General features: G+C 40.1%; 1 protein-coding gene across 1 annotated transcript in view; it reads right to left on the reverse strand.

The window, feature by feature from the left end:
• Positions 1-8,365: 8,365 nt before the first annotated feature.
• The window catches only part of PID1 (phosphotyrosine interaction domain containing 1), a 220,782-nt gene continuing 210,413 nt past the window's right edge, over positions 8,366-18,734 (reverse strand). Inside the window, exon 3 of the mRNA XM_058533143.1 lies at positions 8,366-10,517. Coding sequence (XP_058389126.1) covers positions 10,041-10,517 — 477 coding nt within the window. The 3' untranslated portion in view covers positions 8,366-10,040. The remainder of the gene's footprint in view (positions 10,518-18,734) is intronic.

An 18,734-nucleotide genomic window follows, 5' to 3' on the forward strand; every position in this document is an offset into this window, starting at 1 on the left:
GGAGCACACGCTTACAAGACAAAGTGAGACACAGCCACATGACCTGGAGCTGCAGACCCAGAAACGCACCACAATCCCTGGGTTACTGGCAAATCCCAAATTCTGGCCTTCAAAGGCTTCTTCTCTTTGTGGGGATTTTAGTTGAATCATACTGAAATGCCTACAAAACACCAATTCCCAAGGAAAAGCACAAGAGACTCCATGAAGGGAGTTGTGGGCATTGGCTTAGACCAGGGTTGGCCCAGCTTGGAAAACTTGGCCCTAAGAGTTGGCCAACCTTGTCACACACAGAAAGGGCCATCCCGCCTGCTTCAAACCTCCTTATTTCTTTAGTTCTCAAACTGCTTTTCCCTCACAACCTCATTTCCCTCAGCAAACAACCAAAAACGGTGATTACCAGACACGAAGACAATAAAAGGAAACAATTATAATAGAGAAATGGAAGATGGAGGAGGCAAATTCAGGGGAATTTCATCTCCTTGAAATGCATGTGTACTTAAGAGCCATGTTAATTTTATTTCACAAGGAAATTCAAAAAATTTGCATGAAAATATACTTCAGGGACCGGCCCGGTGGCACAAGCAGTTAAGCGCGCGCACTCTGCTGTGGCGGCCCGGGGTTTGCCGGTTCGGATCCCAGGTGCACACCGACGAACGGCTTATCAAGCCATGCTGTGGCGGCGTCCCATATAGAGTAGAGGAAGATGGGCATGGATGTTAGCCCAGGACCAGTCTTCCTCAGCAAAAAAGAGGATGATTGGCAGATGTTAGCTCAGGGCCGATCTTCCTCACAAAAAAAAAAGAAAGAAAGAAAACAAAATATACTTCAAAGAACTGTCTGCTTTGTCTTGATAACCCAACCACAACCCTGGCTGGCCATGACAAACTGAGCACAGACAAGGAGGGCTCCCCACAGGGGCAGGAGCAGAAAAAGTGTTGAATTTGGAGTTGAACAATTTGAGGTGAAGCCCTGCTCTGCCTGTCTAAGCCATGAGCTCTGAAGTACAACTCAATCTTACTACCTGCTATATAGTTATGGGTTGAATTGTGTTCTCCCCACACAAATTCATATGTTGAAGTCCCAATCCCAAGCATCCAGTATCTCAGAATGTGACCTTATTTGGAAATAGGGTCATTGCAGATGTAATTAGTGAAGATGAGGTCCTAATTCAATACGACTGGTGTGCTTATAAAAGGGGGAAATTTTGGAGACAGACACACACATGCGCACACACACAGAAGGCAGCCACATGAACATGAAGACAGAGCAAGATGATGGTGCAGAAGCCAAGGAACACTAAAGATGATGGTCAGAAAACCACCAGAGGGCATTGAGCAGATTTTCACTCACAGCCTCAGAAGGAAACAACCCTGTCAAAACCTGGATCTCGGCCTTCTAGCTTCCAGAACCGTGAGGCCACAGTTGTTTAAATCACCCAGTTTGTGGCACTTTGTTACAGCAGCCCTAGCAAACTGATACACTGACACACCTGGTGGAGTTGTTCACAGTCACCATTTTGTTCATTAAACAAGCATTTACGAGTGTCTCAGCCACTGAGATGGGCTCTGTCGATGCAGAGAGGATCAATCCATAGTTCTCACCTTCTTGGACTGTGTAGTCTCCTGCAGTAGCACTAGTCAGACCTGGCTATTGAGCACTTGATGTACTGTAGAGTGTAAAATATATATTAAATATCAAAGATAACAAAGACTGTATATAAGAATGTGAAGTATCTCATTAATGCATTATGTATTGATTATGTGTTGAAATGATAATATTTTGGGTATTTGGGTTAAATAAAGTATATTATGAAAATTAATTTCTCTGTTTAACTTTTTTAATTTGGCTGCTAGAAATCTTTAAATTACACATGTGGCTGGCAATATAGATCTACAGGACAGTAATGCTCTAGGAACTCTCAGGTCAGGGGTGAGGAAGACTTAGAAGCAAATAATAGCCTTGTGTCAAGACAGTGGTTGAGGTGTCTTCAGAAGTCTGTAGGGGCCTGGAAGAAGGAGCCAAATCAGCAAAGGGGGGGGGGCATTGTATGACATAGGAGCAGGGCATGCCAGTGCCCAGAGTCCGGCCCCTTTGCGGAATTGCAAAGAACTTTTTTGGCTATCCAACAGGTCCCTGCAGAGGAGGGAGAGGTGAAAATGAAAACCCCAAACTAGCAGCATTAACTGAACACTTGCAAGGCACCAGACCTGGGCTAAGTGCTTCACATATATTCACTCGTTTAATTCTCACTGCAGCTCTATGAGTTAGGCACCTGTTCTCATTTTACAGATAAGGAAACTGAGGGCCGAGATGCTAAGTTCTTTGCCCAGGGCAATACTGAATAAGAATTTAAACCACACCCTGGAATGGCAGGTGGGAACCAGCCTGCTAGGAAGCTTGTTTATCATGCTAACGTATAAAATTAACGGCGAAGGACATTAATTAGTTTCTCTTGCAGACAATGAGGAGACCACAAAAAGATTTTAAGCAGAAGTCTGGCACAATCAAATTTGAGTTTTAGAACAGTAGGGGCTCTGGTCTTGAAGAGTGTTGGGGTGGAGATTCTGTGTTCAGACAAGAAACTATTCTCTTTCCTTGCCTGGAAATAGAAGAGTAGTCCCGAGAACTTCCTGTTACTATGGCCTATGGGGGATGTGGTGCTCTCAGGAGGCATTTTGCAGACAAAAGACCAATGTCGCACGTCCAGAAGGGATTTGAGGGCACAGAGCTTGTCTGACTGAAACCAAATTGTGGGTGACGCAGGGCTCTTTCCTCCTTTCTTTGGGAGCTGCTACTCTTTGACATTGGCCCCCTCCTGCCATGACACCTCTGAGCGTGGAAAATTCTTGTGTCAACGGTAGGATTGAGATGGAAGAAGAAATAAGTAAGACTTCTGCCTCAGAGGTTCATCTCATGCCAGGTTTTACCCTCACGTTCCAGGGCTTTCTGGCATTCCTGGGGTCAACCAGAACTAATTCTTCTTCCGTTTTTCTGAGACTGCCTAATGTGAGGGATGCATCACACTTTTCCTTCAAGAGTAATAGAGAAGAAATGGCTCTAAGGAAACAATGATTTTGATTCCTTAAAATATAATTTTTCATACAATAGCACTTAGAATATGATGACTCAAAGCTCACAGTTGTTTCAATTCTGAGTCTAAAATTTTGGTAACTTTAGATCACATGGCTCTTCTCCAAAATGCGATCTTAAGAGTTACTGATGGGCCCTCTAAGGTCGCCAGTGGTCCTCATGTGCCGACTTTTGGTCTGTGAAAGATGTGGGGGAGGGAAAAGTGTCCAGCGTTTGACATTTCACGTGTCTGAAAATACATACATTAAGAACCAAGATACTGGTAAAATTCATGGCTGCTATTTTAAGGTGAATTGTAGAAAAAGTTTCTACCCTGATAGAAAAATTATCTACCTTCTGGGAAGATAATTACACAAAGGCATCCCTCTTGGCTGATGGATTGCCAAAGGTACCTCTTCCTCTGGACTGACACCACTGCCCCAGGCCAAGGCACAAGCTCTGCTGGAGGAACATGTGCTGGTTTCCAATGCTGCCTGCCTAGTCTTCTCTATCACGTGCTCTTGGGCAAGTCTCCACCCTGTGGGCAGTCACCCTCAGAATCTCACACACCACTCAGATGGAGCTAACATGCTGATCAGATTATTTGGTAGTGGATCACTGCAAATCATAAACACATTCACAGATCTGAAAAATTATAAAATGCTAAACTTTAACTACAAACCGTAGCACTAAACATAATTGGTCATAATTGACTTCTTATATGATCTTGATGAGTTACTGAGCTTCTTAAGGTGATCCACAATAATCTAGTGTCTTGAAAATTAAAAAAAAAAATGGTAGCAAAGAGAAAATCACTAAAGCTTGATGATCAGAAAATAATTTCCATTTCAATTATTTTGATAGCAATGTTTCTATGAGAAGCAGGCAGTTAGTCACTTTAGGTTTTGGTGGGGGGGTTATGGTTAGTAAGACCAAACATTGCTACTAATGGAAAGTAAAGATGTATGTGAATGGTGAGTATTTTGAAAGAAAAGGAATTTTATTACTTTCAAGGGCTCTGAATTCTAGAATTGCATTAACCATCTGTTGCTTAGTGGAGAACCTATTTTGATAAATAAAGAAGAATGGCTAGAAACCAGCACATCAAAGCCTCAATTTCAGTTGTACCAGCTTCTGCTTATGCTGAAATTACATTACGTCTAGTAAATTGTTATTTTAATATGCGGAAGCAGTGTTTCCCAAGTAGACAAACACTTCAAATAACAAAATTATTCATCCTATTTACTTCCTTATTAAAAATAAGCATAAAACTTGAGCTTTTCAAGGCCAAACCCACAAATTCCTAATTAGTTTTATCTAAATTAATGAGGTTTTACTGTACTAATTTTGAAAAGTGCAATACTAAATTCTAGGAAAAGCCATTGCAATTAAAATGGAGAAAGGCAATAAGATAATTTGGCAAAAGGCTGAATTAAAAGTCTAATTCCATCTTAAGCCCCCTAATTAAAATGTTTTTATATCCATAATAGCATCTACATGAAGATAATCCAATTATGAACATAATGAAATTTATTATTAGATTTTGTTTGCTGTGCAAAATTGGAATCAGAACCACTATGTTCAGAGCTGTAATGAGCCTTGGTCTTGGTTGATCCCAAATTTACATTAAAAAGTAACCCTGGAGGGGGTCTGGCCTGGTGGCATAGTGGTTAAGTTCGCACGCTCCGCTTTGGCAGCCCGGGGTTCACAGGTTCGGATCCTGGGCAAGGACTTATGCACAGCTTATCAGGTTATGCTGTGGCAGGCATCCCACATATAAAGTAGAGAAAGATGGGCACAGATGTTAGCCCAGGGCCAATCTTTCTCAGCAAAAAGAGGAAGATTGGCAACAGATGTTAGCTCAGGGCTAATCTTCCTCACCAAAGAAAAAACAGAAAAAAAGTGACCCTGGAATGGAGTCGAGTCTTGGTTCTTCCTTGCAAGTGGGTGTTTCCTTAAATGTTTCTCTTAAGCTTTGCCCCCAAAAGACAAAGAGTATTCTGGAATGGCAACCAAGGCCACATAATGACAGGTTTGAAATCAAGCAGGTCCCATGTAGCATCACGTTTTATTTCACAAATCTTATAACGTTTTCAAATGACCCAGCTTCAGTCTAATATGTATGTTGAGATAAGAGGATTAAAACATTTTTATTAAGAAAATAGTTGTTAAATGAAGGTATAGACATGGAAGATACGTGCAATACTTCACTAATTCCATCTTCAGATCACATTAGTACCTTCTTACAGTATCCTCCAAGCCAAGCTATTGAAAACTTAGTAGGAATTGAAAACGTTTTTAAGTAAAAGCCATACATTCCCAAGTAAAAACTATTCAGATTATTTTTGAATGACTGATTTTAGGTGCAGAAGCAAAACCCAAGATAATCTTACCAGTACATTCCAAAAGAAACATTTTCCCCAAATCTCTTTGTGAATGTCAGCTTTGCTCAAGTGTAAAAGAACAGGTCTTAGATTCATTTTCAACAAATATAATTTATTTGTGAATGTTCAAAATAAGATGGTTTAGATATTTCTTTCTCTTAGCAAGTGCCTTTTCTTTATTCAGTTATTTTTCTTTCAAAGCTTGGGTTTATGCATCATACATAGTTCTCTTCTGGTGATTATTATCAGCTGGAACCTCTTCAGAAGGAGCAGCCAAAGTTCTTAAGTCGAACAATGTATCCCATAAAATTACTCCAAAAGCCAAATCTGGCAGCTAACAGGAAAGTTTCTTGAGGATCAATAAGAATTAGACAATTATGGGAATCTTCACCTTTACTCCAGTTTAGTCTAGGGTATATCTAGGAGATGAGAATATAGCACACGTTTTCGGAATGCTTAAGAAATAGTAAGCTATGAAGAATTAAATTAAAAAGTCATCAAGTCCGATCTGACTGAAAAATAATAATAATAAATAAGAGTAATTTAGGGTAATCTGTGGTGTTTGAAAATCTTGTCGAATTTTCTGTCAATAGATCATGAATCAAAATATGTGATCTCAGATTCAGAGCATATATGATCTTCCCTGCTAAAATCAGAGGAAGTCTGGAATGTAGTCATACAAATAATTAAATAGTTGAAGGAGGAAAAGAGGAAGAGGAGGAAAGGGAAAGTAGAAAAAAGCAGAAGAGGAGACAAAAGAAAAAAAATTATTTCTGAAGTATAAATTTAGGGAAAAACCAGTCAAATTCATATGCTTCATACTGTCAGAAAATAAAAATGCCCTCCCCTTCACTCTCTCTTTCTCTCTTGTTTTTCAATGACAGAAATAAACAGAAACAAATGTACAAGAATTCTGCAATCTACTAAATGCAGGTGTCTTAAAATACATCATCTGTCTACTTCCTTGGAATAACATTGGTTCTATTTCCATCATATAGCTTATATCAAACATTATTCTTCCTGCTGGAATTAGGTAAGAGATGATGTTTTTCTTCAGTAAAAAGTCATTTGCTCATCTTTAAAGAAAGTGGGCAAGAGAGTCTCTAGAGTTCCTTCCAGGGTTCCAGGATTCTGTGCTAGATGTGCCAAATCAAAATCCTTCTATGTCTCTATCCCTCCATTCATCCTTCTAACAGAAACTTATCGAGTTCCTCCAGGTTCCCGGTCCTGTGATAGGAGCTGGGAATAAAACGTGATCAAAAGGGACAAAATCTCCATCTTAAAGACACTTACACCCCCTAAACAGATATTCACATAATTATGCAAATATATAATTGACAACTGCAATGAATGACATGAAGGGAAATTACAGGATGCTATGGAATCCTGTAATAGAAGGATTTGATTCAGAGTTTTAACATGTCCTGAAGGGGAGGGAAAAAGCGTCTTGGTTCTGTAGGGGTACAGAGAGGATTTTGTCCATTGACCACCGAAATCTCATATTATGTTATTTGTGCTCAAATAAAATTTCTTGGGCCTTTGTTTGCTTTTAAAACTCCCTATATTCCTATCAAAAATACTTCAAAAATGAATAGAAAAGGATGTTTATTTATAGAGGTTTAGTATGCTCATTTAAAATAAGCTAGAGGGTTTTAAGAGTAACGGAAAGAAAAAATCCAAAAGAGGTGAATCTTGCCTACACAGAGCAACAGCCCTGGACCAGAAGTCAGAGAGTTCTAGTCTCCAGCAAACACATCCTAGCCGTGCTGCGTAGGCCAAGTTAGGTAACTTCTCTGAACCTCAGTTTCCTCATCTCTAAAGTAACTGCCACACCCACCTACAGGATCCTTCCGAGGGGCATATGAGTTAATGTACACAAAAGTGCCTTGTGACTACCAGCATAGAAAGCATAGTATAGAAAGAGAGAGAACAAAGCATTAAAAATAATAATGCAAGTCTGAATCATCCCTCTGAGTGGAATTAGTATCGGCTGTCCCAAAAGACTTCATTAGCTATTTGAAAGATGTCGTTGTGCATTTATCTTTAAATTGCTTACTAATCATCTCAAGCAAAAGCTCACACCAATATTATCAGAGCCAATTATTTAGCATATCACACTTAGTTCTCTGAAAAAATACCAGCAAATACTTTCTGCAATAAAAATGGGCACTTGGGATTCAACTTTTAGTGAGAGAGGAAAATGGTATTGTTTTGAAATATATTCTGGCTGAGTTCTTTCTTTCTTCCCCACCCCCTTAGAAGAATATTCAAGGACGATGGCGTGAAACTGAAATTGAGAAAAGTTCGACTGGAGAGAAAATGTCTTTTTCATCGGGGGAGTTAGGTAGTAATTCTTACCTGAGCTCATCTCCTTAGCAGGCACCATATTTTCACTTCAGAGACCTTTATATTTGTTGCTGATCCCATGAAGGGCATTGCTCAAGACACACAGGCTCCATGGCCACCTGCCTCACCTGATTAATGGGGCTGTTCTGAGAAATCATGGCCTGGAGGAGACATTTTTAACCAGTCCTGTCAGAAGGAATCATTTGGTGTTTACCTTCCAGCCTTTCAGTGCAGGTTCTCCCAAGACTTATGTGAGATTTTATAAATAGCGATCATTTGCAAAATGTCCTGAAAGATTCTCCTCTGAAATAAGTCCACCCCACTAAATAACTATTTCAACTGTTGACATGTTATCATCTCAGTTAAGGAGCAGTAATTAAATATAAATTGAGCATTAGAAAACAAAACAAGATTTTTTAAAATACATTCAAGGAATGGGTTCTTTACGACCAAGTTGTAACATATTTTTAAGTGGAATTCCCTATTGACTCAATTTGATCTCTTTTGTCCTTCAAGTTTCCATTACTTGAAAAAGGAAAGACATATAAAGTATGAAACTCCTCAGCTTTATTAATGCAAACATATTTTTTATTAAAGAATGAATGCATTTATGCTAGAATAGTTTACATGTGTTGTAAAGCAACAAGCATATCTCCAAGAGGTGAATTCTCCTCAATATGACTCCATGCTGATTCTACATGCCTTAAAACTGGACTCACACACAGGGGCACATGTACACACACACAAACGCATACATGGACACACAGATACACAGACCACAACGCCAACACCATTGCTCTCTGGATTCGATTAGCTCTCATTTAAGGCTTCTGTAAGGTGCCCCAGTGCCCCTAACATTACCAGGATTAAAAACAGACTTTAACGAAGGAGCAGCATTACCTGGAAAACTAGTCATCTGCTCTCGGCCTTAAATGTATGTATTTTAACCAATACTTTCAATTTCATTTAATGTTGACTCTTTGCGTTGATGATATTTAAATAACCACGAAACTGAGAAATCTCAGGCTCTCTTAGTGAGAACTTCTCATTAGAAACAGTAAACAAACTGGAACTCTGACCCTAGAGATCACAATTTTAAATCAACAAGGTCAGATTTCCCTTTAGATTAAGATGGACATGGTTTCTCTAGATAAGCCAAGTTTATACATCTCATTCCCTATCTGAGTGCAATGTTGAGTGATGGGGGCAAGGCTTCCTTGGTGATACCAAATCAGATTTGAAGCTTGCCAGGAAAGATTCATCAGAAAGGATCATCCACTAAATAAGTTACCATAAATCAGAGTTGATGAAAGGACGGCCTCCATGGATTTTGTTCACTTGCTGATAACTCATTCCCTTTTTCCAAGGTTTCTGTTGTGGTGGTTGTTTTAAACTCCTACTTTGTCTGGTGGTGTATTTCATCTGCTTGGTGATTTTCTTCCCTTTTGGTGTCCTGCAGTGTATGTTGAGAATCCATCCCCATAGGGATGTTGGCATGGCTTGGAAGGGGGAAGAGGGTGGATGCAGTGGAGAAGGTAAGGGGTTATTAGTAGTTGCAAGTATTCTAAGAAAATAGATGAAGTGAATACAATAAGAGGGTACTACTTGATATATTCATGTAAATAAAAGCATTATCTTTAACTGTGAATTAACTGCCAACTTTCAGGTTGTTAGTTGTAAAGCTCGATAAAGGCTGTGCTGATTTGCTTACTGAGGAGACAGTCTGAACTATGCCATGGGAGAGGAGCTCTCAGGATCAGCCTGAGGTGTTCCTTTAGCCCTGAGGCCTCCGTGCCAGCATCAGCACGCTCTGCCTACACCCATGACTAGGGATCCTAGAGGTGCATCGAACATTCTTGTTGGGTTTCATAAGGCAAATTGGAATGGTTCATCAAATAACAGCCGCAGTGTATTTGCCTGAGTAGTAAAAATTGGCATGGAGATCTCCTACGGGAGGCACTGGGAAATGAGAAAAAAAAAAAAAAAAGACAGAGAATCTAGAACTTTCCTCCCCATCCACACTCCCACCCTCCTCACAGTCACAGCAGCAGAAGAATTCAATGTAATGTAATTATTTTAATAATACATTTCTTTAGATTTAGAATTGCTCTTCTGAATTTAAAAGCTTGATCAGCCAATAGTTTGGCAGTCTTTTCATCCCAAATTTGAATCATTGCTTATTCATCTATCATCTGGAATTCCTTGACCAATGCTGCCTTTGCTGAAGCATCTTAAGTTCATTCAGCCATCATCAGATTCCAATTCCTGGGAAACCTCTTCAGAGGAGCTGTTCCTGTGGATCCGGCCATCACTCTTCATACTGTGGAAAGTCTTCTTGAAGGCCTCCATCATGGCATGGGCCAACTTCTTGGCCTCGAGCTTGCTCTCGCACTCGACAGCGTGGCAGTCCATCTGGTAGGACAGGTCATCATTGATCTCCCTGTAAACCCAGGCAAAGATGTTGGGGCTCACGTTGTGGTCGGCCGTGCAGTAAGCGATGCGGGCCACCTGGAAGGTATCCATGTGCACCGTGGCCTCACCTTTGTGGTCAAGGTGATGGAGCCACACTTGGAATGGTCGGATCTCCAGGAGAGCGTTGGCTGGAAAGACGTCTTCTCGGGCTAGTGTGTGCTTCTTCCAGAGCTCGATGACTGGCTTTTCTGTGCAGCCTGACAAAAACTGCATGCCTGTGGTGGGAACTTTACCCAGATAGGTAACCTGCAGAGAGAAGAGAGGAAGAGAGAGGGAGAGAGGTCAACAGCAGGCTCTTCATTCTAGTTGTTCATTCAGATGTTCTCAAATAGTTATGGTGTCACCCTGGGAGGGTGGAGAAACTTCTTTCTTGCTGGCTAAAGGAATAACTGTCATCAGAATTTCTACCTTTTCTCCCTAACAAGTTGCCCACTGGGCAAGGGATTGAAATTCTTTAAATAGAGTTGGATTTTAAAAATCTATTTTCTAGAGAACTACTCTCTCTCTCCCTATCCCTCTTTTAAATTCAAATTAGAATGACTGATTATGGCATTAATTTGGCATCTTTTGGAAATAATAAAGCCATTTGAAGTTTATTTTCAACCAAACACACCCAGAATTTAATGATAGGAAGGAGTCAAAAGGATGCTGCACCTAAAAAACAAAATTCTTATTAAACTTATCTCTTAGTCTGGCTCTCTTTCCAAATTTCTCAATATTTTATTTCACTTAAGCTGCTTGCTTCTAGCAAACGCCACAGATGTGAAAACTATTCTACTTAAATTATGGCCTAAAACATGATTGTTTTCCCTTCAAGACAATTTTTAAAAACACAGCAATGCCCAATTGTTTTGCAAACTAAATAATTTTTGAACTGAAGAGCACCTGGTTATAGCGACAATATATGAAAGATAACAGATGGGTTAAGACTAAAATGCTAGCTTATCAAATAGCTAGATGGGCAGTACTGAAACTAAGAAAAATAATCCCAAGTGTGTCTTTTTAAAAACTTGTTTATGATATACCAAAAAGGGATTTTCATTCTTTCATTATTTTTTTCATTCATCAAAATGGATAGAACATCTACCATTGGGGCACAGACACTACGGAAATGCATAAAACTAAAGAAATCACATAAAATAGTATATAATTAGGTTCAAAATCAGTGGCACAGACATAAATACTATGGCCTTGAGGAGGAAAAGACCAGAAAAAGGTCCATGGAAATGGTGACATAGGTCACATATAAAAAATTGAGAACACAGAAGTTAAGAACTGTTCCATCCTTTCATGCTTTGTTTATCTCTTAAACAAGAGTTAACTGGATAGTCCCTTTAAAAATATAACTTCTTAGAAAAGAGACACAAGTGCTGCACATTCTAGAAATATTTGTTGGGAACCTATTATACACAATGGCAATGTGCCAGGTGGGCATCGGTGGGGGGAAGACAGAGAAGTCAAAAAATCAATAGGAAGGAAGTAATTGGATAATTGTTCAGAGCATGGTCTTTGGGGCAGGCGAAGTCGAGATTTAAATCCTAGCTCCACAGTGCACCAGGTGGGTGGTTCTGGACACATAGCTAACCCTCTACAAGTGCACAGATATAATTATGATGTTAGCAGAGTGTGAAAAGGGCAGGCAAAGGGTATCCCAAAGTACCCTGAGCATTTAGTGGAAGGAGTGATGGCGCCCTGCCAATGGAAGGCCTCTGGGAGGAGAGTCATTGGATTTCAAGGAATTGAAACCTCAAAAGCCAGGTAGGAGCCCCGCAAGTCAAGATGATGAGAGGCAGAGAGAGCAGAAAGGCAGGGCTGCAGTGGGAAAGCACCCTACCTGCCTGGGCAAATAGGCCACTTTGGTCTGACCACACATTGGGCCGTGGCATAAGACAGCCCCAGAGAGGAGAGAGGGTCTGTGACCACTGGATGAAATAGACTGAACTTTGGGGCTGGCCCTGCATGCAGTCTGGGGAGTAGGACCTTCTCTGCTCTTGATGGAATGTCACTGAAGGTCTATGGTCCACAGAGTGCTGAGTTTGACCGAGGTTGTAAACTTGGAAGACTTGACTGATGCCAGGAAGAAAGATGGATGGGAAGGGTTGACTAATAGCAGATGCTTGGGCAGGAAGTTGTTGCAACAACAAAACCAGGAAGCGAGTGGCCTGAATTAGGAGTGGAGGTAGTGGGAAAGGACAGAAGGAGACAGACGGGAATGATGCTACAGAGCTAAACCCGACACCACTTGGCAATAGACTGAAGGGAAAATGTCTCAGGCAGACACTGTAAGTGCCTCTACTCTCCAAGGAGGGCGACCGGTTGAACAGCTCCTTGTCACTCTGGATTGGAGTCAGATAATAAAGATGGATTTGTGAGAAAATGCATAACACAGAGTTCTTGATTTATAATACTTACTGAAAATGTGCTTTCTGTATATGACACTTGATGAGTATCCTTATTATTTTTTAACAGCTGTTATTTTTTTATTGAGGTGAAATCCACATCACATAAAATTTAACATTTTAAAATGTATGATTCAGTGGCATTTAGTAGTCAAAATGTTGTAGAACTATCAGCTCTGTCTAGTTCCAAAATATTTTCATCACCCCTAAAGGAGACCCAGTACCCATTAAGCACTCACTCTCCGTTGTCCACTCTTCCCAACCCCTGGCAACCACCAATTTGCTTTCTGTCTCTAAGGATTTACTATTCTGGATTTTCATATAACTGGAATCATATAACATGTGACCTTTTGTGTCTGGCTTCTTTCACTTTGCATAGTGATTTCAAGGTTCATCCAAGTTATACCATGTATCAATACTCCATTCCTTTACTATGACATCTTTGCTTTTGGAAGTTGAAAAGTAAATGGGAGAAACTAGTTTTCGTGCTTGAAGTAAAAGTGATTTTTTTCTTACTATCCACTGAAACTAGAAATGACGACGTTGATATTTGATAGAAAAATCCTTCTGGGGGAGGGAATCTCCTTTGATTTGCTCTAAGCTCACACACACAGATACAGAACTTTTAAAAAATTATACGGTGCCTTCTGTCACAATATAATTAAAGGATAAGTTTAAAGAACTTTATTAGAAGTTGTAGATGATTCATTCCACTGAAAAGTAATTTCATAGTGGTAAAACCCTGACACCTGAGAAAAAATGTATTCCTCTCTTATAAAGATTTATTACTTAAAACCTAAATATTTTATGGGAAATAAAGTTTTATTTTAGAAGTGTGCTTGAGAGAAGAATGGAGTAGAGATGAGTGGCTCAAAGAGTTTAATGAGACAATAATAAAAGCTACTTAATAATATGTAGATATTTATAAAAACAATTTTAAAACACTGGGGTAGAACATAATACGTAGATGTAATCTCTTGGTATTAAATTTATTATGAAAGTAATCTTTATTTAGTGGCCCAGTTTCACTAGTGTCACCTCAGTAGCACACTACACTTCAAGCATAAGGTCCCAAATCACCATTTACATACAGCCGAAGCCAAATCAAGCCACACAGACACAGAATAGTAATAACTAATATTTGCACAGACACAGAATAGTAATAACTAATATTTGTATCATACTTTAGGTAAAAAGCACTTTGTGCCTGTTAGATCCACTGACAACCCTGTGGATCGGGATGGAATATTATTATCACTAACCCATTTTAAAGACAAGAACTTTAGGTCAGATGGTGACATTGGAATACAAAGTTTATACGGCAAAGTGTTGGGATTTCAGGAACATTTTGATGATTTGTGAGGAAAATTACGTAGAAAAGACAGCCTAAAAAGACACCTGCTGAATTTCTGGACCATTTTGCTACTGCTTGAGAGCCATTTCCATTTGACTTCACTTTTCAGCCATTTATTCATTTTTCCCATCTTTGGACTATAAGAGAAATTTTGGATTTATATGAGCATCCTAGATACAGTGGGTCCTCCCAAAGAATGAACAGCATTCTTTTGTCTGGTGCTTTTTTAAATAACACCCTTTTCCATGCCAATATAGGTGTAGGCATTTCTTTAAAAATTTATTCTTGTTTTATAACTGCGGAAAGTCAGATTCAGAAATGTTCTAAAGTGCTCAGGTAAAATGGAGTACAAATAATAAAATAATATATACATATAATATTTATATATTATATACTTAATATATAATATATATTATCTGTTTATAATATAATCTTTTTTAAAATTCAGAAAAGTATAATGTATTCAAAATAAATTCTAATCTCAAGAACTGCAGACTTTTGGCATCTTTCCAAAAGTTTTCTGTGAAAAGAGAATCATAAACATGTTCTACCGGTACTAATCCAGAATATTCCATTAGCTTCATCTTGCAAAGTACTACTAAGCCCACAGATGTAGGAGAGCTCAAAGTGGATTATGTGACGACTCCTCTCCACTGTGATATTGACCAGGGCCAACAATCACACCAAATGTTCGCTGGGGCACCCACGATCTACGTCTGCTCTCAACTGGGATTTGCAATGCAGGTCAAAGAGGCTGCAGTGGACAGACAAGCTCTTCCTACAAGCACAGAATTAGCAGACATGAGCCTGAAATGCCAGAAAACAGCTGACTCTCTAGTCATAGCTGCTCCAGTCCTGCTGCTTGATAGTACTGGGTCTGCTCACCTCAGGCCTTGGCAGGGCTGAGTCTTTTTTTTGGTTAAAATGAGCTAACTCTGCCCAAACCTTCCTAAACTGCCCCAGTAATGAACTGCTCCCTGGTTCCTACAGGATCCAGTCAATACACAATATAGAGTTATAACTTGTGCCACTGAGTGATCATTCGGAAGTCAATGAAACTCTTCTTTTGTCACCTTTGTTGAGTTGCTAATGTTGTCTGAAATCCCATGAGATTACATAAATGCAAAGAAGTAATGTTAACAAGTTGGCACTTCTTAAAGAGATATAGAAAATGAATGACCTGAATAGAGTTTTCCTAGAAATGAAATAAAAAGAATTATCTAAATACAGTTTCCCTAAAAATGGAATGCAAAATGAGAAAATGATGTACCAAGACAGCATCCCCTCAGAATGACCCCTTTAAATCAGCCTTGCTCTCTTCCACTGTGGCCTGTGCTCCAGAATCCTCATTTTGTGCACTTTCTCCTAATAAGTCAATTATTTACTACCTGCCTGCATATTTCCTAATTCTCCCATAAAGTTCTCTAGAGTCTGGCATTAACCCATACTGCTGACTATATAAGTCACCGAAAAAAACCTATTCAGGCTTTAAAAAAAAAAAGTGAATTTCTCTCTTTAATTTTTTACATACAGTTTAATAGAAATACGCCTTATGCTTTTCAAGGGAAATAGAGTAAAAACTTTTAAAAAATTAATTGTCTCAAATACCAAAGTTTCAATTATGCTGTGCATGTAGCCATGCCTGCTGTGGATACGGGGCCACAGAGTACATGTGTCTCAATAAACCCTGAACTATAGGGCTTTATCCCTGTATCCTTCTATGTCAGTACTGTTACAGGGATTTACTCTAAATTTATGTAAAGAGATTCCTTCTTGCCACAGTCTTCCTCATGTGGGAGACTTCCTTTCACACCCCTCCATGGGCACTTCCTCCCTATGAATAAGAACACAGGACTCAATGTACAAGTGCTTCCAGAGATCCCACCACCAACATAGCTGTACATGGATGTCAGGTCTGGTTAATGAGAATCTGGTTATCCCGCCCATCCATGAAAGAGGTGAATGTTTTCTAGATGAACAAGTTCCTTCCAAGCCTCACCCTTAAGAGCTGCAATCATCCAGAGCCACACGGTAGATGAGAAACACCGAGACACTAAATTGGTTACTAAATGTTCAAAGTGGTAGACAGATGTTTTTAAGCCGTCACCTCCCAGGGTGTTGGAACAAAGGGACTTGGAAGACGACAAGAAGAGTCTTCGGGAGGAGTAACAACTAGTTGGAAATATGCGGTAAACACAAGCATCTTTTCTATGGTTGCAAAAACAGGCATTGGGTAAGAAACATATTAGGAATGAATCAGTCTGAGAGAAGTAAACAAACAGAGCAAAAAAATGAAAGTTTTTCCCCGTGTATCATTCAATGGCATAAACTGATGCGCCAGACACAGACATTCGCAATGTGTGTGAATGGGCTTTGCCCAATCCCAGCTGAAGAAATTAGCTGAGAATATTCATGGCATATGAAAATACATAGAGGCCATGGAGCCAAGGGGCCCGCCAGAGTGTCTGCAGCATTAACAGTGTCAGATCAGGAGAGACTCGTGTCCTCAGAATCTCTCCTTCGTATCCATGAGCTTTCCAACACCACAGCCAGCTCTCCATTCATGAATCACCATTTCCTGCTCATCTGTGGCAAAAGAGACCCTGGTTGCCTGACGTGCGTCCTTCTGGCTGAACTAGCATCATTCTGTTCCTTCCTCTTGGTGGCCAGTCCATATTTCAGTCTGGCCTGAAAAACTCTTGTTTAGGACCCTGACTCACCTCCTAGAAAGTGGGATGGAAAGGGTAATGACAAGGGCCCCTAAACAAGGATGTGAGATGAGATGGATGATCACGTAAGAACCCAAGCACCTGGTTTCCTGGGAGTCTTCAACCTTCCAACCTGGATAAACCCAGCTTCATAACCTCGCAAGCCCAGCTTTGGTTCAGTTTACTGTGGGGTTTCTCCAGGACGGCACGTCAAGAACAGAGACTCTCCAGAGGCCTTTCTCAAGATATAAAAGGTCTTGGTGTTCTTTCATTGTCTGTGGGAGACTTCCTTTCCCCAGCTGACATAAAACAACATTATATGAACACAGGATAGAGAAAACTTAACTGCAAATCCTAATAGCTTTTGGGTTACAAGGCAGAAGATGAGAAAAAGAAGAGCAGCTCTTAACCCTGGGCCAAATACCAGAGTTAAGCTCTTCTGCTCTCACATTAATTCCCACCTGCACATTTCAGAGAAAGGGGAAAGGACAAAATCCTGAGATTTATGATCCCAGCTTGAATCTACTCCTTCCTTGCTGGTCACAGAGGAGTGAAAATCCACTAGGCACTTTGAAGAGTGGGGATGGATCCACATGCCAACTACCTAATAATCCACAATGCAAAGACAAACATAATGCTAATTATGACCTTGAACCTATATAACATGGTTTAAGCCATAAAGAAGGTATTAAAGGATAACTGCTGTTCACAATGAAATATATGAAATTATTGTGAGAAGAATGGAAGGGATAAGCTTTGGGCTTGAAAATTAAATTTCTCATACATGCATTTGATAATTGTTTATTGAGCAGCTACTAGGAACCAGGTATATTAGTGAACAAAACTGATAAAACTCTGTGCTTTTTGGGGCTTACATTCCAAGGGCAGAGATGACACACCACCAAGTTTAAAGAATTCAACATTACATAGGCAAGACTGGTCTTAGGGAGAAGAGTCTGCACATGCCTCCATGAGCACTTTCAATGAATCTGGAAAACTTCTCTTGGGTTCAAAAAGGTCTTTTCTCTCATGTGGCACAACTAGAACAAAAAATAATCTCCACTTGGAATTCATTGCTTGGATCAAGCTGTGTCCCATGAAGGCTCATTAGTCTACACTCAACGGTGGCTTCCTATGATGCTGCTGTGGTAGAAGACCAGGCAGTTGAGGGGCTTTGGAAGAGTGCCAAGGAAGAGGGAGAGATGAGTGGGAGCTAGGAAGATATAGAGGTAGGAGACAAAGGCAGACTTTGCCTCCCAAACAAGATGGACCAGCAGCTAGAATGCCATCAATGACTTTACATTTGCCTTGGTGACTGGACGGGTGCGGTGCCCGGCCTCACTCAACACCTGGGTTTTCACTCTCAGGATGTTCCAGGCACAGCAAACTGATTTGCCTTCACTGAAATCTTGTAGAAAAATTATAAGTTGTTCTAAGCTGCCCAGCATCTATTAAACTTTTCTTTGGTCTCTTTTTTCTTTACTTTGAAGACCCAAACAGCAAGTTTTCCCGGTGTTTAAACTCAAAGAACTGATAACTATATTGCAATAAATTCCTGATGTTTCAAAGGTATATCATCAGCATTACAGGCTTTCTAGAGCTAAATGGGGCCATTCATGCCAACCTAACACAACCGCTTTGTTGCAGAGATGATGATTCTGATACCCAGAGAGATGAGGAGACTTTCCCCAAATCACACAGCTAGTCCCTCAAAGAGCAAAATATGGAAGGCAAGTCCTCTACCCCAAGGCCAAGCCTCCTTCCACTACTCCAATTTCCTCCCCTAAAGAGGATCCAGACTCTTGATTTTTCATTCTTATATCATCTACCTTCTCTCCGGTCATTTCTTCAATTATTCACACTGAGACCAAGGCCGGATCAGGGATGTGGCAAGGCGATGACACTCTACCAGGGCTTGTTAAACATTCTGAAAGGGGTTTGAAGTCAGAGTTAAACTGCCCTCAACCTGAAATGTGTTTGCGTAGCCCAGGGATTTAAATTA

This window comes from Diceros bicornis, chromosome 37, assembly GCF_020826845.1.
Source record: "Diceros bicornis minor isolate mBicDic1 chromosome 37, mDicBic1.mat.cur, whole genome shotgun sequence".
Lineage (NCBI taxonomy): Eukaryota > Metazoa > Chordata > Mammalia > Perissodactyla > Rhinocerotidae > Diceros > Diceros bicornis.